At 47.5% G+C, this 24,350-nt stretch overlaps 1 protein-coding gene across 1 annotated transcript in view; it reads right to left on the bottom strand.

Moving 5' to 3' along the window:
- The window catches only part of LOC105489329 (carnosine dipeptidase 1), a 47,522-nt gene extending 33,831 nt beyond the window's left edge, over positions 1-13,691 (bottom strand). Inside the window, exon 1 of the mRNA XM_011754070.3 lies at positions 13,444-13,691. Coding sequence (XP_011752372.1) covers positions 13,444-13,467 — 24 coding nt within the window. The 5' untranslated portion in view covers positions 13,468-13,691. The remainder of the gene's footprint in view (positions 1-13,443) is intronic.
- Positions 13,692-24,350: the final 10,659 nt, after the last annotated feature.

The raw sequence follows: 24,350 nt of genomic DNA on the forward strand, positions 1-24,350 counted from the left end.
TCATTGCCAGCACTCATTTAATTTTACATAAACTCACTTTTTGAGGTTGAAGCAAATCTGACTGATTTTCAATGTGAAAATAAAATATAAAAACTGTTCATGGAGTTCTTTCTAAACAGAACATCAGAATCAACTAAATCATCAGAATCATCTATTTCAGATTCATCAAATGAATCTTCGACCCACAATTGTTCAAAAACAATGTTAACATCACATGCAGGAATGCTACATTTTCTAGGATTTGACATTTTCAGCAGTTGAAAATTACTACATTTTGTAAATGGAAATACCACTAACAAAAACCAGAATGCCCTAAATAGAATGATGTCTGTTGTTTCCAAAGTCAATATACTAGAGTGATGTGAAAATAATAATAAAAGCAAGATAGTTTATGGCAAAGTTATCTCAGGGTAAATGCTGCAGCCACAAGTGCCACTGGTGAATATTTGTGGGGCAACCAAGAAAAGGGTTAAATATAAATTCCAACTTTAAGCCATTTCTTCACTTCCACATCTGAACATAACTTGTTAGAAATAGCCAGGTCACATCTTGAACACTTTACTACTTAGAAATTTCTTCTGCCAGATACCCTAAGTCATCACTCTTAAGTTCAAATTCCACAGACCCTTAGGGCATGAACACAATGCAGCCAAGCTCTTTGCTGAGGCATAACATGCGTGAGCTTTGCTCCAGTTCCCAATCAGTTTTTCTTTGCCATCTGAGACCACGTCAGCCTGGACTTTACTGCACAAATCACTATCAGCATTTTGGTTACAACCATTAACCAGTCTATAAGAAGCTGCAAACTATTTCCCTCATCTTCCTGTTTTCTTCTGAGCTCTCCAAACTCTTCCAACCTCTGGCCATTACCCAGTTCCAAAGTTGCCTACACATTTTCAGGTATCTTTATAGCAATTCCCCAGTCCTCAGTACCACTTTTCTGTGTTAGACTGTTCTTGCAGTGCTATAAAGAAATACCTGAGGCTGAGTAGTTTATAAAGAAAAGAGGTGTAATTGGCTCATGTTCTGAAGGCTGTGTAAGTATGGTGCCGGCATCTGCTCAGCTTCTGGGGAGGCCTCAAGGAACTTTCACCCATGGTGTAAGGTGAAGCGGGAGCAGGATCCTCACATGGCAAGGACGTTAGCAAGAGTGGGAGGCACCACACACTTTTAAACAACCAGATCTTGCAAGAATGCACTCACTATTGTGAGGACAGCACCAAGCCAGGAGGGATCCACTCCCATGACCCAAATACCTCCCCTCAAGCCCCAACTCCAACATTGGGGATCACATCTCAACATGAGATTTGGCAGTGACACAGATCCAAACTCTCATCACCCAGTGAAAATCCAGGGATGCAGAAAGGTTATTCCTGGCTTTTGACCTTGCAAAAAGAAGAAAGAGGAGCTGCAGAACAGGAAGCCGCACTTGCGGGGGGCTGGGGTTAGGGATGCGCAGGGTGAGTCCTGGACTGAGAGAGTCTTTTCGAATGGCCGGGGTGGGCAGTTGTCCAGCTGAGGGTGCTAAGCTCCCACTGGCTATGGGACCCTGAGGGGAACCCCATTTGCTGCAGAGGATTGTGTTTATCCCAGCTGGTTGTCCTTAGGTTTTTAGATTTGGAACAAAAGTTCCAAGTGCCCCTGTGCTGAGCCTTCTTTCTAAATACTGTAACTCTTAGGGGAGGTTTACATCCTCTGCTGTGTTACCATCACAACCTGCCCTTCCCCAAAGTGAGAGGTCCCGGGGCACTTCCTGAGTCTTCTTAGTGTCTTCACATATCATTCTTCTCTTTCTCCTCCCACAGCTTGGCATTGGCTTCACCTCTACCTCTCTCCTAGCTCTCACTAACAACTGGAGAGTTGGATGCCCTGTGGGCTTAGCTGATCGAGGCCTTGACAGTGGCCCAAGATACTTTAACGTGGACACTTCTGTCTCCTGCCAGGAGAGGAGCAGGTACCCCTAAAGGAGGATGGAGTAGGGGTGCTGTGGGAAAACCCCACTTTTGCACTGGTTGTTTTTGTTTATTTGGGGTGTTGAACAGAAGAAAGAATAGAAAATGAAAGAAAGCACTCTTGCCTCCACCTCCCACAAAGCCTCAGGCCAAGGGCGGGTCCTTGGTGTCCACACAATGGCCAATCAGCCAGACCCTTGTTCAGGGGAAGAAACCTCAGTGCCGGTCAGTCATCCCGGATACCAAGAATTCTATTGACCTCCTAGTCAAGAGTCCTTGTGGGATTGTTTTATAGAAGTTGCTCTGTCCTGGGTCTGCTCTGATGAATTTGTCATAACACAGAAAAGAATGTTTTAGTAGCCTAGTTTATCTCACCATCACAGGATTTTTAATAAACAACAAAAACAGGCTTTCCTGGATTCTGTTGGTTTCCTGTGGGCACAGAGCTGAGCCAACGTGGCTCCTGCAGATTGATTAACTCACTCTGGCAGCAAGACCCCATGGGGGAATCAGCAAGGGCGTGGTTTCCTTCAGTCAGCAGCCTGGACAAACTCCAGGGAGCACAATTCCCCAGAAAATCCCAAGAACTGTGAGTCCCTCCATCATCCTCTAGTCTGGCCTAACCTGTGAGTTTGACCCCGGAGAAGAACATTGGTTGAGGCCAAGTTCAGTTTAGACTCATTCCCAGAATGTGAGGCCACACACCACGTGAAATGGCTGGAACTAACAAAGTTTACTCAGTTTGCTAGGATCCTCACAGAGCTGCTCCTTGAACGCTGAGCAGAGCTGCAAGAAGTCAGAGACCACCGAAGCCAGGGGATGGAGGAGGAACTGAGTGCCAGTCACGGGGTGGTTGTTTTCGTGGTTTGCAGGGAGAGCTGGCCTAAAGCTCAGGGGCTAGCACTTAGGAACTGGCTGGCTCAGGACACAGGCTCTGAAGCAGGGACAGTGGGACCTACTATGTGCCCTCAGGGTGGGTGGCACGAGAGAATACGGCATGTGGCACCTACGAAGCGCCTTCGGGGGGTGGCACAAGACGATACCACATCTGGCACATCACAGCCCAAGGCACTGTACGATGTCTTCACTCCTGGGCAGCAGATGGCTAGTCCAGCAGCCAAGCTGCCCAGGTGGGCCCTCGGTGCCCCCACCTGTGTCTGGGGTCCTCATGGGTAGGCAGTGGGGAAAAGAAAGCTCGCATTGTCAGGGTGTGAGGCTGGTGTGATGCTAACGGGAACAATGTCCCTTCAGACACTTTTACTCCCCACAGTCTGGACGGGGATCTGAGTCTCGTCAGACATCAGCCAGAGAGACAGCACAGCACCACTTTGCACCACTTCCAGAACCTTCCGTCATCTAGAAACATAACAGCGGCTTGTAGCACAATGACACAGCCAGCCAAACAACAATGACAAAAAAGAGTGAATGAAATAACCAGTGATTTCAGTTATTTCTCCAACAGGCCAGAATCTCATGACAGTTAAATCGATACATTGAAGTATACTCTACCAGGGACAGTGGCGTCATCAGATAAGGCTGGGCTGTGAGTTCCTCAGAGGCAAGAGCGTGTTTCCAATGGGGGAGCAGGACATGGCTCTCGGTTTTGAGGGGTGAAAGGTGTAAATCCTAAGGGATCCACGAGGCTGTGCCTGATGCTGGAGCCAAAACCCAAGGCGAAAATCGCCTTTGGAGATCTCATAGCTGTGGCCACACCAGACCCACTGGCTCTTCTTCCTTTAAATCTCATTTGAGTGATTTCTGTGTAAAAGTGTCGATAGGATATTTACAGAATACCTGCAGGGGAGACTGTACAATCTCAGGGGGCAGCACGTGAAATTGAGATGTGCCGGCTGCAGAATAGCGGAGAGGAGGAGGAGGGTCTGAGGGAACCGGGAGTTGAGACGCGGACTGGGGACAGAGGAGGGGTGGCGAGGAAGAGAGCAGAGATTTCTCACAGAGTCAGGAGAAGAGAGCCTGGCAGGGTTTTGGTGGGACCATGGGCCAGGGTGGAGACACCAAAATGCAGACGGCACCAAAGAACACGTTTCTTTTCTAGAAACCTGCAATTATGTACACAGCCTTTAAAGTGTTATCTTACACATTCAACTCACAGCAAAATTACTTTGACTTCAAAGTGCAGGACTTGAGGCATCCCTGATGCCTGTGAACCAAGGTCCCTGGTTAAAGGCGGGGGTGGACTCCAGGGCTTGGCCACCTCTGGCAATGGCATCTCAGGCCACCTTTTGGCTTTGAATAAAAGATCAACAAATGTAAAGTTGAGAACAAGGGCCGATTCGAGGAGAGGGTGGGGCTTTCCCATGGGTCTCCACTAGCTTCCTCAGGCTGCTGGAACAAAGCACCCCAAAGCGGGAGTCTAACACCAGGGCTTTCCCCCCCCCGCAGTTCTACAGACCAGAAACCTAAATCACGTGTTGGCGGGCCCGGGCTCCCTCTGCAGGTTCCAGGGGAGGTCTTTCCTGCCCCTTCAGCTTCTGGTGTTGGCGGCAGACCCTGGCGCTCCTTGCTGTGGTGGTGTCCTTCCGGTCTCTGCCTCTGCGTGTGCACAGTCAGCCTCTTTCTGTGACTCTCTGTGTACTGTCATCTTCGGAGGACACTGGGTTTTGGATTTAGGGCCCATTCTTTTCCAGAATGACCTCTTTTTAACTAATTACATCTGTAAAGACCCTGTTTCCAAATAAGGCCACGTTCTGAGGTTCGAGGCGGACAGGCATTTTTGGAGGAGCGTTATTTAACCCAGTACACCCTGGGTATTATTTTCTTACCACTATATAATATCCTTTTGTTTTGTTTTGTTTTGAGACAGAACCTTGCTCTGTCACCCAGGCTGGAGTGCCGTGATGCAATCTTGGCTCACTGCAACCTCCTTCTCCCGGGTTCAAGCGATTTTCTTGCCTCAGCCTCCCAAGTAGCTGGGATTACAGGCATCTCCCACCATGCCCAGCTAATTTTTTGTATTTTTAACAGAGATGGGATTTCATCACGTTGGCCAGGCTGGTCTCGAACTCCTGGGTTCAAGTGATCTGCCTGCCTCGTCCTCCCAAAGTGATGGGATTACAGGCATGAGCTAGCATGCCCGGCCCCCATCTGCTCCTGATTCATAGGTGCCCGCTTACGTTTTGTATTTTCTCATTCATTAATGTGGGTGTTAGTCTTTCATTTGTCTCTTGAAGAATTTAAACATACTTCATTTGTATCCGTTTTAAACATATTCTACTCTGTATGTCAGTCTTGGTAAACCCATTTTCTAACACATTGCAAGAGCTGTTTTTCTTGAGGCTTACACACTTCAGAACTTTGGCTTGCAGCCTCGACTTGAATGATAGTCATTTTATTCTCCTTCTCTGTTATGAGTTCTGCCTAAAACACAATGGTTGCCTCCACCTGGTGCTTTAAGATGCCCATTCCAGGTCCAGGTCTTAAATTGGTGGCTTACAGTTCTCAGACAGTGTTCAGTGGCACACACCTGTAATCCCAGCATTTTTGGAAGCCAAGGTAGGAGGACCACTTGAGCCCAGGAGTTCAAGACCAGCCTGGGCAACACAGAAACTGTCTCTATATAAATTAAGTTCGATTTTAAAACTTAGCCAGGCAAGGTGGTGCACACCTGTAGTCCCAGTAACTCAGGAGGCTTGAGGCGGGAGGATCACAGAGTAAGACCTTGTCTCAAAAAAAAAAAAATTCCTGAAGTATATGTAATTGCTTTGCTTGAAGTGGAGGGGGAGTTTTAAGGGTGAACTCATACTGTGCGTTGATCGGGACTGCCTGACAATGATTTCACTTCCTGGGAGGCAGTGTCCCCACAGCCTGGCTCAGTGCCAGGCTCAGCGCCGGGAACACAACCCGGTGCAAACTTTCCCAAACTGGAGGAGAGCAAGATTTGGGCGAAGATAAAAAGGGTCCACTTCAAAGCTCACAAGCTCTGTTCAGTTTGTATCCTGGATAACCTTAAAAGGCACAAATGTTTGTATCCTGGATAACCTCAGCCTCCAAGAATTAGCAAAGAAGAACTAATAACTTAGGCCTTGACAGCAGGAGCTCAACAAGCAAACCTCACCCTGTCAGCAGGGACAGGGCCTCTGGGATGGCTCCAGGGCAGTGCTCCCGCCCACACCTCTGGCCTGCAGTACAAGGTGCAACGTTGGGTAACAAGACTGCCCCAGGCAAACTGTGAAGCTGAAACATGCAAAGGCGTTTCGCCCTGACCACCATGCACTCTGGGATCCCAGGGCACTGGAGCTGTCCTAGAAGGCGCAGGGGATGCCTCCTCGTCTGCAGTCTTTGGGGAGTTCCATTTGTGCGTGCCTTGTCTTAGCACTGTTTCTCTCCCTTTCACAATGCGCCCCATTCCTTCTGGGGTCGGGAGGGGACAGCGCCCCGACTTTATGTGCTGTGGTGCCGGAAGCTGAGTCACGTGTACCATGAAAGGTACCTTTGTCCCAAACACAGTGCTTCTGAAGAAGTAGTGGATTGTAACTGCTGGAAAGAGCAACTGAGGCTTGGAACACTGGGGCATTGTGGGGCCTGCAGAGAGGTGCTCTGGGGACAGAAAGCCCCTACCTCCTCATTAGGGCGGGGACAATGGGGCTGGGGAGGACCTCAGGGCTCAGGTCCCCTGCCCCAGCCTTGCTGCTGCCTGCCCTGTGACGGTGAGACCAACCGTGCAACAGCCCGCCCAGGCTCCCTCCCATAAACCAACCGCAGGTGCGTATTTCCTCCAGGGCAGGAGCTCTGCGCTGGGACCAGGAGGATGGTGGCTGGGCCCACCCACCCCTTCTCCTTCTGTGACTCCTCCAGGAGCTGGCTCTCAGCTCCAGCCAACAAATGCCACCCACCCTCCAGATGCCATCAGCTCCTGAACCTGCCAGGGTCCCAAGCCAGCAGAGTGGCAGTCACCAGGGCAGCGTCTCTCTCTGGTGAGCCACAGATGACAACCTCCTGAGAAGCTAGGACAGCTGCCCTAGACAGTGCATGCTCAGGGGAGGATCCCATCGCTGCGCCTTTCCTGGCAGCTCCTGTGGCAGCTAAACAGTGCCTCTGCACGCCTCCCGTCTCCTTCCCCAGGTGCCTCAGCAGAGCCCATGACTGGGGCTGTGCTCACTGTGAGCCTCCAGCGGGTGATGGCTCCCGACCGCAGCCCCATTCCCCGTTCCACTTTCAGATACAAGTTTCCATTGTGAACCACAGAAAAGTGTATTCCAGTACCCAACAACTCACAGGGCTGTCCCAGAACGCTGCTAGTGGGTGTCTGGAACTAACATTTAACTGTCTATAGCAGTCTGTGCTAAACCACCTATGATACAAGAAAATCGGCATCACTTCATTAGAAGCCAGATCTGAAATGTGATGTTTGCAGTGTTCCTCAGATTCTAGTGCTGGAGTGAGTTAGGGATTCCACACATCATGTGATTTGTTGATTAATAGAAGTCGTGTCCATTTGCAGTAAGGTCACATTTACATTTTTATTGCGTCTTCACACGCATGGAGCCGAGCACTTCGTGGCCACGACATCATCAATCACTCTGAAAATCCAGTGAGGCAGAGCCACTGTGGTTCCATTTCACAGACGAGTGACCTGAAGCACTAGAGGGATCAAGAGACTGCCTGGGATCACACAGCCAGGATGAGTAGGTTACACCCCCACGTGTCTCAACACGGCTCTCCTTTCTCGACTTGCCCTCCAATCCTCACCGAGGTTCCCCAAGAGAGCTGCTGCTGTTCCCTCTTATGTCATGTACAGGGGGCCAGGCTGAGGCAGGGTGCCCATTCCAGGCACTCAAGGTCAGATTAGACAGGACAGAGGCCAGGCGCAGTGGCTCATGCCTGTAATCCCAACACTTTGGGAGGATGAGGCAGGTAGATCACCTGAGGTCAGGAGTTCGAGACCAGCCCGGCCAACATGGTGAAACCCCTGCCTCTACTAAAATATACAAAAATTAGTCAGATGCAGTGGTGGGTGCCTGTAATCCCAGCTAAAAGGAGGCAGAGGTTGCAGCGAGCTGAGATTGCACCATTGCACTCTAGCCTGGGCAAGAGAGCGAGATTCTGTCTCAAAAAGCAAACAAACAAACAAAAAAAACAGATTTATACCAAACAAATGTAAAGTGTAGATCCTATTTAGATTCTGATTCGAAAGACCAATGGTAAAAATATTTTTAGGGGACAACATGGTAAAGTTGACCACAGGTTGTAGGTTGTATATTTGTTGATCTTAAGGAATTATTGCTAGTTTATAGTGTGTTAACGGTATTGTTGATATACACACGTGCTCGCCTTCAAGATATGTGCTGAACAACCTACAGAAGCAATAATGCAATGTCTGGACTTTGCTGTAGGATTATCTGGATGCTGAGAGTGAGGGTCCTGCGAGGGGCTCTCCTGAAACAAGATGGGCCACGTGTTGGTAATTGTTGGAACTGGCCGATAGACACACAGGGACTCACTATCCTCATCTGTCTATGTTTGTGCTTGTTTGAAACTTCCCATTAAAATGAGAGAGCAGGGTTGGGGCAGGCTGAGCCTTGGCAAGCAGGCAGTGCCCTGGGCCAACGTGAGTTCATGGCCACCGCGCCTGTGGTCACGCCACTGATCCCAGGAACCTCTTGCTGCTCAGGAGCAGCTGGTTGTGCTTGGGGGTCCATCTGCACCAACAACGCTAACAAGGCATTTGGTCGGAGGAATCCTGCAGGTGGGGAAACTCCCTGGCTGCAGATGAGCAGCTGCCCAAGGAAGGATCGAATGCCTCAAGGCAGGATGGCTCCCTCTGGCATCTGCGGGCACTGGGAATAAGAGGTAAGGAAGCCTCTGGGAGCTGGAAAAGAGCTCACCTGGCAGTCCTGCATCCTCAGGCCCTTTATGAGACAGTGCGCAGGAGAAGTGGGTGGCGGAAAATTAGCACACGCCTACTTAGAAATCCAGGCTCTGGGAAAAGCCTGCATCCTTCCGTCATGAGTTGGGAGTCTATTAACGTAAAGAACTAAAAGCTGGTGGGAACAAACAGGTGTAGATCTCCTTAGTCCAATCCCTGCTGGAGAGGGAAGGCTTTTTTCTTTTTTTCTGAAGGGGGAGAAAGCTTGTTGTAGGAAGACAGTGTTTGCAGCGAATGTCCAGGTATTTTCTGGCCATAATCTCTCCCTGTTTAGCTTTAACAGGTTGCTTGAGAGAGAATGCCAGTTCCTATCTTGTGCAAATCAACAGCAGAACTGATTAATTAGAAATCAGCTGAACGCTAGATTAAATAAGAGCTGGGCTTAGGTTCAGAACCTTGGAGCAAGAGATACGCCCTGAAAAAGCCAAGAAAAATCTAGGGAGACTCTTTATACTTGAAGTCGAAAATGTTCTCAAAGGCGATAGGTGGAACGTCTCTGTCAGAATCCCCTGACTAGGGTGAGGTGGAGGGTCACTGTTCAAATGGTAGATCTTTTGGCCAAGAAGTGAGAGAAAAAATGTTCAGTATCATTAGGCATTGGGAAATGCAGATCAAACCACAACCAGACACCACTTCCCACCCAGGAGGATGCCGGCAATCACAAAGTCAGATAACAAGTGTTTTGAGGATGTGGAGAAATTGGAGCCCTCGTACACTGCTCGTGAGGATACAAAAGGGTGCAGCCAGGGTGGAAAGCAGTCTGGCAGTTCCTCAGACACTGATCCATGGAGCTACCGTATCCACCAGCAATTCCACTCCCAGGTACACACCCCGGAGAAATGAAAATACATATCCACACAAAAACTGGGACACAAATGTTTATAGCAGCATTATTCATAACAGCCAAATGATGGGAACAACCCAAATCTCCACTCACAAAGGATAAATACAAAATGTGGCATATTCACACAGTGGAATATTATTTGGCCACAAAAAGGGATGCAGTCCTGATACATGCTATGACACGAATGGACCTTGAAAACATTACATTAAGTGAAAGAAGCCAGTCACAAAAGGCCACATATTGTATGATACCATTCATATGAAAGTCCAGAATAGGGAAATCTATAGAGACAGAAAACAGGTTCGTAGTTGTTTAGGGATAAGGGGAGGGAGGGGGAATGGGAGGGTCAGATGAGGACAGTGTTGTGAAATGGACTGTGGTGATGGTTGCGCACATTAGTGAATATACTAAACGCCATTGGATGATGCTCTTTAAAGTGCTGATTCCTGGGCCTCTGCCCTAAAACTGCTCACACTAAAGTTTGAGAGAAAAAAAAACAAAAAAAAAAACAAAAAAAACCCTGAGTTTGGGATTTAGTGAAAAAGGCAGTAAATAGTACGTGGATGGGTAACTTCTCACCTTCGTCTAAATTGTATTTTGCCTTTTGTAATCAACAGTTAGAAGTTCTACTCTATGGTTTTAACAAGAATGCTGCTTTTTGTGGAAAGAAACAAGGAGTGTGGACAAAGTGTAGTGATGTATGACCTCGTTCATTCCCCCCAGAGAAGCTTCCTGGTCCCAGAGTCCACATCCCTGGTACCACTGTTTGCCCAGAGTGACTGGGCCCAGGCACTAGAGCACACAGGAGGCACATCACACATGCTGATTGCACGTGCCCCATCCGAAGGGCGAGTGCTCACAGCATAGAGCCCCCTCTGCATCTTGTGGTCCAGCTCCCCAAACCTCATCCAGTCCCCCGGGCCACAACCAGGGATCCACCCTGGCTGTTGGTGGGCATTTGATCTGTGCCACAGTAAAAGAAAGCGTTTGCCCAATCTTGGGCTCAAGATCCCAAGAACAGAATTGATGACTTTCTTTTCTCTCTCAGTATTAGAAAAAGGTGATGGTAATAAGTCAGCAATAGCGACAAAAACAAGCAATGGGAAAGGACTCCCTATTCAATAAATAATGCTCGGTTAACTGGCTAGCCATATGCAGAAGATTGAAACTGGACCCCCTCCTTACATCATATACAAAAATCAACTCAAGATGGATTAAGGACTTAAAGGTAAAACCCCAGACCTAAAAACCCTGGAAGGTAACCTAGGCAGTACCATCCTGGACATAGGAACAGGCAAAGATTTCATGACAAAGACACCAAAAGCAATTGCAACAAAAGCAAAAATTGACAAATAGAATCTAATTAAATTTAAGAGCTTCTGCACAGTAAAATAAACTATCGACAGAGTAAATGGACAACCTACAGAATGGGAGAAAATATTTGCAAACTATGCATCTGACAATGGTCTAATATCCAGCATCGAGGAACTTCAACAAATTTACAAGAAAAAACAAGCCCGTTAAAAAGTGGGCAAAGGACATGAAGAGACACTTTTCAAAAGAAGACATACATGTGGCCAAAAAGCATACGAAAAAAAGCTCAATATCACTGATCATTAGAGAAATGCAAACCAAAACCACAATGAGATACCATCTCACATCAGTCAAATAAGTGTATTAAAAAGTCAAAAAATAACAGATGCTGGCAAGGTTGCAGAGGAAAGGGAACACTTACACATTGTTGGTAGGAGTATAAAATAGTTCAATTATTGTGGAAAGCAGTGCGGCAATTCCCAAGCAGCTAAAAACAAAATAACCATTTGACCCGGTAATCCCATTACTAGGTTATATACTCAGAGGAATATAAATCATTCTACTATAAAGACACACGCATGAGAATGTTAACTGCAGCCCTATTCACAATAGCAAAGACGTGGAATCAACCTAAATGTCCATCAATGACAGACTGTGTAAAGAAAATGTAGTACATCTACACCATGGGGAATTCTATGCAGCCATAAAAAAGAATGAGATCATGTCCTTTGCAGGAACATGGATAGAGCTGGAGGCCATCATCCTTAGCACACTAATGCAGGAACAGAAAACCAGATACCGCATGTTCTCATTTGTAAGTGGGAGCTAAATGATGAGAACACACGGACGCATAGAGGAGAACAACACACAGGGGCCTATGGGAGGGTGGAAGAAGGGAGGAGGGAGAGGATCAGCAAAAATAACTAATGAGTACTAGGCTTAATACCTGGGTGATGAAATAATCTGTACAACAAATTTCCGTGACACAAATTTACCTTTGTAACAAACCTGCACATGTGCCCCTAAACCTAAAACAAAAGTTAAAAAAAGTAAAAGAATAGCAAAGGGGAAAATACATATTACAATCTCTTCCTCTCTTTCATATCAAAGGGTATTATATTAAGTCCAAAATAAATAATAACCTTTCTTTTTTGAGACAGAGTCTTACTCTGCCTCGCAGGCTGGAATGCAGTGGCGTGATCATGGCTCACTGCAGCTGCGACCTCCCAGGTTCAAGCCATCCTCCCATCTTGGTCTCCTGAGTAGCTGAGACCACAGGCATGCTCCACCCTGCCTGGCTACTTTTAAAGTTGTAGAGTCAGGGTCTCACTATGCTGCCCAGGCCAGTCTTGAACTCCTGGGCTCAGGCGACCCTCCCGCTTTGGCCTCCTGAAGTGTTGGAATTGCAGGCATAAGCCACCGTGCCCAGCCAGGGAAATTATTTTCTTTCATATTGCTTTTAACGTTCATGTTTTGGAATAGATACTATCATGACACAGTTTAAAACTTTTTAAAAGACGGACAGTATTCAGTGAAATGTCCTCTTCTAACCCTCACCCCAGTGCCCTGGCCAGTCATGGGTTCTTTAAAAAAAAAAAAAAAAAAAGTCAGCAATGGAAAGCATGGCCAAGCCACAGGGTGAGGTTCTCTCTCTCAGAACAGTGATTCTAGGTCAGGTCGCCGCCTGCCTTCTCACTGTGTCTCTAGCCTCGCATTTGCATGTATTTGTTTCAGTATGTCTTTTGAGGGTCCTTTGAGAGTCTTCTACGTATCAACCTTCCACAAAATTCTGAAAATTTCTCTGTGTGTGTATGTGTGTGTTTGCAATGGAAATAAAAGGGTCCATGAATTTTATCTATCCAAGTAGTCTGGGACACAACCCCACAAAACCTCACAGCCAAAGACACCTGCCTGCTTGTTTTCCTAGAGAGAAGCCTTCCTGCCACACCCACACTCAGGTCTGCACCTGAGCCGTGGAAACCTCCCCGAGAAAGGCCTCGGGTGATTTAGCCCGGCGATTTAGCTCTCTTTAGCTCTCGTACGCTAGCCCTTAAGCCGGGAAACTGGGACCAGGACAAACAGCACACTGTTATCATTATTTAGGCAAATTCTTCCAGGAGCAAACTCATTTTTTTAAGAGAAAAAGTACAGAAAAAAATTGATTTAAGAAGACTGAGTTCATGAACAATTTGAATATGAACTACTTGACAATAATGCCATTTAATTATTGTTAAGAACACACAACCATCCAAAAGCATTACTGATAAAATATAATTCCAAACACCACATTTCTCGGCCAAGACAGCACCTGAGAACACCATGAGGAGCAGCATCTGGGGCCACACTGGGTGCCCGACCTACCCACCTGGGCTTAACACACGTGCTCCTGGGACAAATGGAAGTGTGGCGCCCAGTGCACAGACTCTGAGGGTGGAGGTCCTACTCACCATTCTCCCGAGTTTGGGATCCATTCGGCTGGAGTTCTGAAGCCTCTAGCAACTTTCCCAACCTCCAAAAGATGTGGCAGAGTTAGTCCCGTCAAAGCCCCGAGAGGGTGACATTAAATATCTCTCTGGGCCCTGACCCACGTTGTCCCCCGGAAGGAAGACGAGGCTGGTATAGTGGAGCTATTCACATCTGGAGAACAAAGCGGCTTCGGAGGTATTCATTCAGCTCAACTGCAGAGGAAGAGACAATGCATCTCATATGCACAGATACAGGATGAGGCAGTGGCCTCAAAGTCATGTGATGTCACTGGAAGCCAGCAGCCTGGCTCGGCCTGTGACTCCCCGGGTTCTTCTTTGCGGGTATGAGTGTATCATCTCTGAGACGGAGTGGGCCCTGGCCAGCAGGCAGAGCCGAGCCAGCGGCACAGCCCCCTCAGGTGACAGCCCCCTCACGTGACGGGCCCCCACACGCTGTGGCTGTGGGCCCTCGTGATGGAATGTTATGGCTGAGGATTAGCTTCCTAGGGCTGTGTAGGGGCCGAGGGGAGCGTTTACCCCGCTCTCTGAAGGTTCGCTGAAAAATCTTGCAAAAGGCAGTTGAATTGGAGAAAAGGCATACAGATTGATTTGATCCTAGTTTTACGTGACATGGGAGCCTTCAGAATGAAGGACCAATACCCAATGGGGCTGGGAAGCTGAGACACCTTCCTGAGGTTCCACAAGGAGTGGCGGCTTGGATGCTGGCGAAACAGGTGACGGGAGGAGAAAAGAGGACTTCAGCTGAGGACAATCAATGCTCACTAGGGAAGATTAGGTGGGCTTGATGAGTACACCACAGTCTTCGGCCAAGTCCGCTGGGCCCCAGAGCAGACTGGTCTTGACAAGTCTGTCCGGCATGTTCGGTGTCAGCCTTCCTTCCTGAGATACGGGTTCAGTTAACGGGAACTCAGGGAAGGGGCCACCTTTCTTCTTTGGTGGGTTAGACTTGAAGGAGATAAGGACACTTCAGGATCTCTGGGAGAGACGGTGGGGGTGGGGAAGCGAGAGGCCTTGAATCTCCTTTTCAGTTCAATTGGCACAAAGCACCATATTTTGGGGTATTGGCTTCTGAGCCCCACTCTCTGCTCTAAAAAGCACCCTACACTGGTGGCTTACGCGACAGAAATTGGTCTCAGTTCTGGAGACTGGAAGTGGGAGATGAAGGTGTGGGCAGGGCAGGTTTCTCCTGAGGCTGGGTGGGAAGGGCATGTTCCAGGCCTCAACCTGCGTGGCTGCTGGCCGTCCTTGGCATCCCTTGTCTTGTAGAAGCATCACCCGATCTCTGCCCTCATCTTCATGTGACTTTCTCCGTGTGTGTGTGTGTGTCCAGATTTTCCCTTCCCATAAGGACACAGTTATCAGGGGTCCACCCTATGCCCATGTGACCTTACCTAAAGGTAAGTAATTCGATCTGCAATGACCCTATCGCCATAGAAGGTCACATTCTGAGGTCCTGGGGGTTATGACATCAACATATAAATTTTGGTGGGAAGGTCAGGGGACAGGAGAGAAAAGGAGGCACCAGGGCACAGGCCAGAGCCCTGGGATGAGGGGTCCCGGGACTTTTCTGGGGGATTGGGATTCTTTTGCATCATTTCTCTCTTAATAACTCTTGCAGGGATTGGCACACTGGAGAGTTACTCTGTAACTTTTTGCTGAATGAAAGGACAAATATCAAATAATTTTTGCCAACAAAGAAGCCTTTGGAAAGGCAGAGCTGGAACTCATTACCTCAGCGAGTTGAGGCTAGTGTGGCTCTCAGGGCTGGGCCCCTCTCCCTTGCAGAGGCACAGTATCTCCACCAGCTGCACCTCCTCCCCATCCTCTCACCTTTTCCCCAACACTTGCTGGGCCGGGCTCCTTGAGCTCCAGGCCTAGCACAGCGGCTCCCGGGAAGTGGGCCTGGCCCTTCTCCCGAAGGCCAAGTTGCTGGGATCATACTCAGAATTCCAAGGGCTGGAAAGGAAGGAGAGGATGAGGTGGGGCCCAGGTGTGGACTGTGACCCTAGGAGGGTGGGGGCCCTGCTGCCTGCAGCCATCAGTGCAAAACCTTGTCCCTGCCCGGTCAAGGTCACCTTTGGCAAGAGCATAGCCCAGGGGCAAGTCCAGGGTTTCAAAAGTCCACGTAATTCAGATCAGAGAATTCCACTTTCCCAGCCTCTGTCAAATGCACTTTACTCTTTCCTTGCAGAAAATATGTGAGATATGAGTGTTCCTCACAATAAGTTTTTTTTCTAGAAAACAGGAAAGAGGAAAACAGAGCTGGTTCAAATATTTTGTTAGAATCCTAGCACTTTGGGAGGCTGAGGCAGGAGGATTCCTTGCCAGGAGTTGGAGACAAACCTAGGCAACAGAGTGAGTCCCCTTCTTTATAAAAATTAAAAATGAATAAATAAAAATTTTTAAAATGTTTGCTAGCTGATTACAATAGAAGACATTTGATTCTATTACTAATATAGTTTGGAAGGAGGGAAGGAAAGACTCCAATGGATATTAGCAAGAACAGAAGCCAAACACAAGTCCAGGCGAAAGTGCTCCTACAAGAATTCCAATTATTTTGCCTTCTCAGTCTTTCATCTTCAAACATCTTCATCTCAGTGCCAGTTAAATCTGGGAGACAGTGGAGAGAAGAGAGGGGAGAAAGGGAGAGAGGAGAGAGAGATGGTGGTGGAGAGAGAGATGGTGGTGGAGAGAGAGGGGAAAAGACAGAGAGGGAGAGAGAGAGACCAAGAAGCTGCTCTGGGTTCCCTACTCCTAACACATGTGAACCTAAGCTAGGCTGTGCTTTTCAGCTTCCCAGGTTTCCATTGGAGAGTATGAGGGGCAATGCCTGGCACTAGTATTTCCTCTGACTTTGCTGGGTCAGAGGCCACCACCTGTGTGTGTCGGCAGAATATGATGTACACCATGTCGGCAGACAGAAATACATCCTAAGTCTGTGCCTGGTAAATAAGCTCTGTGCCAATGACATGCCCCATTGACAGACCTCGCTTGGTCAAAATCCTATCATGATTCTTCAGCCAGATTCCCCGGCACCTTCCATGCCCTTCATAAGGCATCATCACTCCCCAGGTGGCACTGCACTCACTTACAAGCCGTCTTCTCTCTTGATAACTGTTACAGGGATTCGCACACTGGAAGCTACTCTGTAACTGTTGAATGAAAGGACACATACTTTTTACCAATGAAGAAACCTCTGGGGTGGCAGAGTTGGAACTCCTTATCCCAGCTAGCTGGGGCTCATGAAGGCCTCCTGAGCATGCCTGGGGCCCTCTTCCCTGCAGTGTGGCATCTTTCTGTATCTGGGGTAGCACAAACACGTGGCGCCATCCAGTCACACCCAGTGGAGAGAGAAATGGGCCTCAGGAGCCTGTACTCCCAGGAGGGAGAGAAAGATCTGCTCCCTCAGCGGTGTTCACCAGCTTCCGCTTTCTCCTCTTCCTCAACCATCCGCACCAAGCTACTGCCACCAAGGATCTGGGTAATGACGCACCACGATGCCCATCACTCTGAATCCCGCAGCACTGGAAACACCATGCTTTGGTCCGCAAACAGTCCTCCCTGACTCCGGACTCTAAACAGAGCCGGTGGAGTCACCTCTCCAAGTCTCCCATTTACTTCCCTGGAAAGGAACCGACCTTCTCCGGGTTCAATGAGGCAAAGCTGGTGATGGTTATGATTAGAGATGAAAGCAGACCTTTTGCCCCGTCTTGGGACACTCGAACATGTCCAAGAGGGCTCTTTAGAGATGAAGTTGACGGTAACAGCTTCCATTCAAGCTCTGGGAAGATAAATCTCCGCACACGCGCTCCTGTCTGTCCCTCCAACTCTTTTTAACCCCACAGAAATCCAGCTTTTGCCTCTCTCTGGAAGCCTTCCCAGAGGAGGAAGCCCAGGTGTGGGCTGTACCCTGTGACCTTCTTGCCCTCTGGGGGCACGGGTTTCCTGTCCGGGCAGTGGCAACAGTGTGTATCACACTCAGCGCAGGGCTGAGTACGCAGTACCGTACACAGTGGGTGCACAATGAGCGGGAGCTGACGTGATTCCAGCTCACCCCAGACGCCCCCAGGCCTTGCCCACCTAGTGAGATTTCACAAGCGTGTCTTGGGTGCTGCCCTGCGTTGGGAACAATGGCTGAGCAAGTGCCCGAGCCCTGCCTTCAAGGAGACAGGACAAATGTATGAAATGGCCCAGCGGCTGCAGCTAACGGCTAAGTGGATCACGTGGACAGAAGTCTTGGGTTTGAACGTGGAAGAGGATGCTTTGGGCAGATGCTGGGGCAGGCATGGAGCTGGAGGAGGTGAGCCTTCCTGGAGGGCAGGTGGGACTGGAGAGGTCAGGCCCTCCAGCAGGCAGCATGCTAGAATCACCTGGGAGCTTAAAAAAGGCCAGCGGCCAGGCCCACTTCCAGAGAAATCATCTGATTTGGGATGGGCAGATGAGAAATAGGGATAGGCAGAGGAAGTGGGGGCCTCCTGGTGGGGATGGGGCTGCGACAAGGGCAGCAGGAAAGCCGTCTTCTCAGAAGGGGTGCCCATTAGCAGACAACAAAATTCAAGATCCAAGGATTGGATGGGGCTTCGGGTCTTTTCCACTCCGTAGGAGTCCAGGCCCTGACTTCCTCCTGCGTGGCTCCAGCAGCCTCACCCTGGCTGGTCGCCTGGACCCCAGGGGTTCAGGCCACAGGACCATCTCACGCGAACATCGCAGCGAAAGCCCCCTCTGCGCCCTTTTGGGTGGGGTTTGGTCATGACGATCTGTTGTTCTGAGGAACTTCTGCTGTGACTAAACCACTGTTTCTTTTACGTTGGCACCTGTCTGTTGAACCAGCCTCCTATCAAAGGCCATTTGAGGAAACTCAGACTGACGGAATTCTGCGTGAGTGAGTGAAAGCTCCTCTCTCTTACCATGTAGAGTAAGTAGTAACAGATTCTACTACACACAGGTGTCTTATGACACTGAAGAGTCACCAACGACGAACCGCCCGCCCAGGGGGCTCTGCGAGCCCAAGAGGGTCCACAGTTGCCTCCTGATTGTGCAGTGGTGAAAGGAACAGGAGGGCGTGAGCACCATTTACCAGGACCGCCTTCTCCCCTCATGCTGCTTGCTTCCCAAAGCTTCAGGGCTGATGCGAACGGTGAGTTTTCTTCGAAAAATTGATAACAAAGTGTGTTCCATGAGTCTTTCTTCTATGTGTTATATATACTTTAAAACATTTAGTTGACAAATAAAGATTGTATATATTCAAGGTGTCAAATGTAATCATTTGATATATGTATACGTTGTGTAATGATTATCCCAATCAAATGAATGAACACACCATCACGACCGCTCCTGTACAGTAAATCCCAGCACTTCTTTACCTTGTAACTGAAAGTCTGTACCCTCTGCTCACCATCTCATTCCCACACCCTCCAGCCTCTGGCGACCACCATCCTAGTCTGTTTCTATGAGTTTGACTTTCGAGTCTGCATGGAAGTAAGATTTAACAGCATTGTATTTTTGTGTCTGGCTTAATTTAACTTAGCCTAAAGTCTCCAAGATCATCTGTGCTGTCACAAACAACAGGATTCCCTTGTTTCTATCTGGCTGCAGAGTGGTCCATTGTGTATATAGACTACGATTTCTTTATCCATTCATCTGCCGATGGACGTTTAGTTGTTTCCCTATCTTAGCTATTGTGACTAATGCTGCAATGAACATGAGGGTGCAGACATCTCTTCGACATATTGATTTCATTTCTTTTGGATAAATACACAGAAGCGACATGGCTGGATCATATGGTAGTTCTGGTTTCAGTGTTTTGAGAAATCTTTATAATGGCTGCATTAATTTATATTCCCACCAACAGTGTGCAACAGTGTGCAAGAGTGTCACCTCCAGCACCTATTATCTCTTGTCTTTGCCAGAGTAACAGGTGTGAGGTGACACCTCATTGTGGTTTGGATTTGCACTTCTCTGATGATTAGCGATGTTGAGTATTTTTTTATATGCTTGTTAGCCATTTGCATATCTTCTTTGGAAAAAATGTCTATTCAGGTCCTTTGTCCATTTTCAAAGTTGGGTTACTTTTGTTTGTTTCTGGTTTTTTTTGCTACTGAGTTGTATGAGTTCCTTATATATTTTGCAGGTTAACCCCCTTATCAGATATGTGCAAATATTTTCTCCCATTCCATAGGTTGCCTTCTCATTTTGTTGTTTCTTTTGCTGAGCAGAAAATTTGTAGTTTAATGAAATCCCAATTGTTTATTGTTTTCTTTTGTTGCCTATGCATTTGGTGTCACAGGCAAAAAATCATTGCCAGGACCAATGCCATGAAGCTTTTCTTCTGTGTTCTAAGAGTCTTATGGTTTCGAATCTTACACTTAAGTCTTCAATCCATTTTGAGTTGATTTTTGTGTATGGTGTGAGATAAAGGTCCAGTTCCATTCTTCTGCATATGGATATCCAGTTTTCCCATTGTTATTTATTGAAGAGACTGTCCTTTCCCATTTGTTCTTGGCACCTTTGTTGAAAGTCAATTGGCTGTAAGTGTGTGAATTGATTTCTGGGCTTTCCATTCTGTTCCATTGGTCTAAACGTCTGTTTTTATGCCAGTACCCTATTTTGGTTACTATAGTTTTATGGTATATTTTGAAGTCAGGTAGTATGATGCCACCAGCTTTGTTCCTCTTTTTCAAGGTTGCTTTTGCTATTTGGGGTCCTCTGTGATTCTATATAAATTTTAGGATTTTTTTTCTATCTGTGAAAAATGCCATTGATATTTTGATAGGAATTACACTGAATCTGTAGATCACCTCGGGTACTATGGATACTGTAAAAATATTAATTCTTTCAATCCATGAACGTGGGATACCTTTACATTTGTATCTTCCTTTCCATCAATGTCTTACAGTTTTTGGTATATAGATCTTTCATCTCCTTGGTTAAATGTATTCCTAAGTATTTTATTCTTTTTGATGCTATTGTAAATAAAATCATTTTAATTTCTTATTGGGTAATTTATTTTTGGTGTATAGGAGTGCAACTAATTATGTGTTGATTTTGTATTCAAAATCTTTACTGAGTTCATTTAGTAAGTGAACTATTCATTAGTTCTGAGAGTATTTTGGTGGAGTTCTTTTGGGGTTTTCTATATGCAAGATCATGGCATTTGCAAACAGAAAATTTTGCTGTTTCCAAATTGGATGCCTTTTATTTCTTTCTTCCTTTTATTTTTTTTTTTTCTATTTGTTTTCCTTGGGGCAGATGTCATGGTATAATTGATGTAATAGAGGAACTTAAAGGTGGACATTCAGTGTGCAGAAAACTGATTATTGTTTTCCAACATCTGTTCTCCCTCTCCTACGTAGAATTTTTAGGTAGGCATATTTTCATCCTCTCATACATTTGGATGTGGCCACCTGACTGTTTTCTGTAGAGTAGAGGCAAGGGGTCGAAACGTTCAATCGTGGCTTGTGTCTTTAGATGGAGGGATCATGTCTTGCCCTCTCTTTTCCTCCTTCCCACTGGCTGCTCCAGCAGGAGCTGGTGCAGAGATCTTGGCCTATGAGATAAAACTAAAAGGAAGAGGCTCATAATGGAAGGAATCCAGGTCCCAAATGATACAGGAGCCCCCACACCAGCCCTGAACTTGCTGCTCAGACTTCTGTGTGAAGAACAAATGCGTAAACCTTCACCCTGTGGAAGCCTTGATCATTTTGGTCACAGTAGCTTAGACTTATCCTCACTAATGAATACACTGTTGATTAAGGATCCTGAACATTTCTAGCATGACTTATCTGGCCCAGACACCAAAAAAATAACAAGAAAAGAATGAACTTGACTTTCCCTAAGTCACATGGAGGAGTTAACTGTTCTTCAGGTTAGAAGGGCTCACTCAGCTGACCCTCTTCCAGGTTAAGAATGTGGCACAACAAGTTCTGTCTTTTTCTACATCAGACAAGGTTACGGTGTTTTTCCCACTGGCCAACTTCCTGCTGTGGCCTGAACTTGATACAGGCCTGGCTTTTGCTTTTGGCCATAGGGAAAAGGCTCCCAAAGCAGCATCTCCTGGAACTATTTGTTGACGAATGCAAAGACCCCTGAGGGAGATCTGGGTTACCCAAGCATGTGAAATGATTGCTATCAAATTGACTTTTTTTTAGGATAAGCCTCCCTGAGAGGACTAGTTGTAGGGCTTAGGGAGGACTTGGGGGGTGGGAGCAGGAACAGGAGAACCTCTACTGCTGACCCCAGGGCAGGCGCCCGGGGAGCAGAGGTATTCCAATTTCTTCCCTCCTTTCTAGTAAGTGCTGGGCATGAGAGGTCTGAGCAATGGCGCCTCTTTTTCCCATCCAAGTTCTGACCTATGAGTCAAAATAGTCAGCAAAGTGGACTGTAATTAATTAAGCTGATATTTTAAAGCACGGATTGTACGTGTAGGTAATCCTATGCTGATTCCCAGAATGAGGCAGCCTCCCACTGCAGCCCTGGAGGGACAAAGCAGAGTGCCCCCTCATGGACAGCTTCCTGCAGCCGGCCTGTGCTCGTGGAAGCATGGTGGCCAGCAGCGTCCGGAAGCCAGCAGTTCCCTTGACGCCCTCCTGGGGAAGTCTCATCATGCAGTGCCTTCAGCAAGCCACCTCCCTGTGCACAACTTCCCTGGCACCCCTGGAAGGCATATTCCAGCAAGTTCTCCACAGGGACTTCTCTGCCGGGCACTGCGCCGGGGCCACGCTGTCTCCAACAAGGTCTGGACTTAGCCCTGAGGAGTAGCTCTTCCTCGGGCTCTCTGTCCCAGGAGTCTTGGCTGCTCCCTACGTTTGCCCTTCCAACTCTTGGATTCTACAGGTGTTTGACTATCAGTCTTATCTCTAACCTTCAGGATCTGGAAGCGACATCATTTTTGTATTGATTGGGTCCAGGGAGAAATGCTGAGATACCATGTCACACCCACTAGAATGGCACTATCAGAAAGATTACAGGTGTTGTTGAGGGTGTGGAGAAATCAGAATCCTGGTACACTGCTGGCGGGAATGTCAAATGGTGCAGCTGCTTTGGACAACAGTCTAGCAGTTCCCCAAACAGCTACAATTGGAATTCCTGTATTGCCCAGCAATTCCCCTCCTAGGCATATACCCAAGAGAAATGAGGAACTGTGTCCACACAAAAACTGGGACATGAATGTTCACAGCAGCATTATTCATAATAGACAGAGTAGAGACAATCCAAATGTCCACCAACTTATGGATGGATAAGCAAAATGTGGTCTATACTTAAAATCAACACTACTCAGCTATAAGAAGGAATGAAGTACTAACGCATGGGACACCATGGATGAACCTTGAAAACGTTCTTCTGAGTGAAGGAAGTCAGACACAAAGACCACATATTAGGCCAGGCATGGTAGCTTCGGAGAATTGCTTGAGGCCAGGAGTTTGAGACCAGCCTGGGTCATATAGCAAGACCCCGTCTCTACAAAAAATTTAAAAATTAGCTGGGCACAGTCACGCACCCTGTAGTCCCAGCTCCCTGGAAGGCTGGAGGATCACTTGAACCCAGGAGGTTGAGGCTGCAGTGAGCCAAGATGGTGCCACTGCACTCCAGCTGGGTGACAGAGCAAGACATTGTTTCTTAAAAACAAACAAACAAAAACTAAAGGCCATATATTGCATAATTCCATGTATATGAAAGTCCAGGCCAGGTGCAGTGGCTTATGCCTGTAATCCCAGCACTTTGGGAGGCAGAGGTGGGCAGATCACCTGAGGTCGGGAGTTCGAGACCAGCGTGACCAACATGGTGAAACCTCGTCTCTACTAAAAAATACAAACATTAGCCGGGCATGGTGGCGCATGCCTATTATCCCAGCTACTCAGGAGGCTGAGGCAGGATAATCATTTGAACCCAGGAGGCGGAGGTTGCAGTGAGCCAAGATCACGCTGTTGCATGCCAGCCTGGGTGACAGACCCAGATTCCATCTCAAAAAAAAGAAAAGAAAAGAAAAAAGGAAGTCCATAGAGACAGAAAGTAGATGAGTGGATGCTTGGGACTGAGGGAGACAGGGCGATTGTGTGGGGGAGGTGATAGGTTACAGGTACTGGGTTTCTTTTGGAGGCAAAAACATTTTGAAAATGTTTTGAAATCAACTGGAGATGGTTGTGCAACTCTGTGACTATATGAGAAGCCACTGAATTGTTCACACTAAACAGGTGGATTGTTTGGTCTATGAATTGCACCTTTACCAAAGCTGTCAACAAGAAATCACATGGGGGAAACCAGAAGGAGAAATACCGAGACCTCAGTGGGAAAGGCGGGAGGCCAAGTGCACACCAGGAACAACTGGCCTCCTGCCACAGAGGGGAGGCCATGAGTGTCCCCCAGCAAGGGGAGGGGAAGGGGGGAGGCCTGGGTCCCAAGGCTGCCTCCCAGGAGCCGAGTGACGGCAGGCCACCACACGGCTCTCAGGCCTTTCCCCTCTATAGCACACGGACGAAGCCTCCTGTTTCACTGGGATGCAATGAAACATTAGACAAACATCTTTAAAGCCCTTTGTAACATGAATTATATAAATAGCAATGAATGAATCCTTTGGGAGGAACTCTAACTCCCCCTAAAGGTACTGTCAATCATTTTTTAAAGGGAAATGATCCCTAAAATTGGCAGCTCCTTACTTGGGTGACGTAGTAGCAATTTTCCTCTCCAATATCAGGCAGCAGATATTTACTTTCTCACATTTTTCCATTTAATACAATTTCTTGCAACTGTTAGGCCAGTAAATAGTATGGACATAAATCTATGGTTGCTCTTCTAGAAATATTCAAATAATTCATTTGTGAATCTGCAGACCACCGTTGGATTCATGGACACTTTTCAAGGCATTTTGTCTT

Source organism: Macaca nemestrina, chromosome 19 (genome assembly GCF_043159975.1).
Source record: "Macaca nemestrina isolate mMacNem1 chromosome 19, mMacNem.hap1, whole genome shotgun sequence".
NCBI lineage: Eukaryota > Metazoa > Chordata > Mammalia > Primates > Cercopithecidae > Macaca > Macaca nemestrina.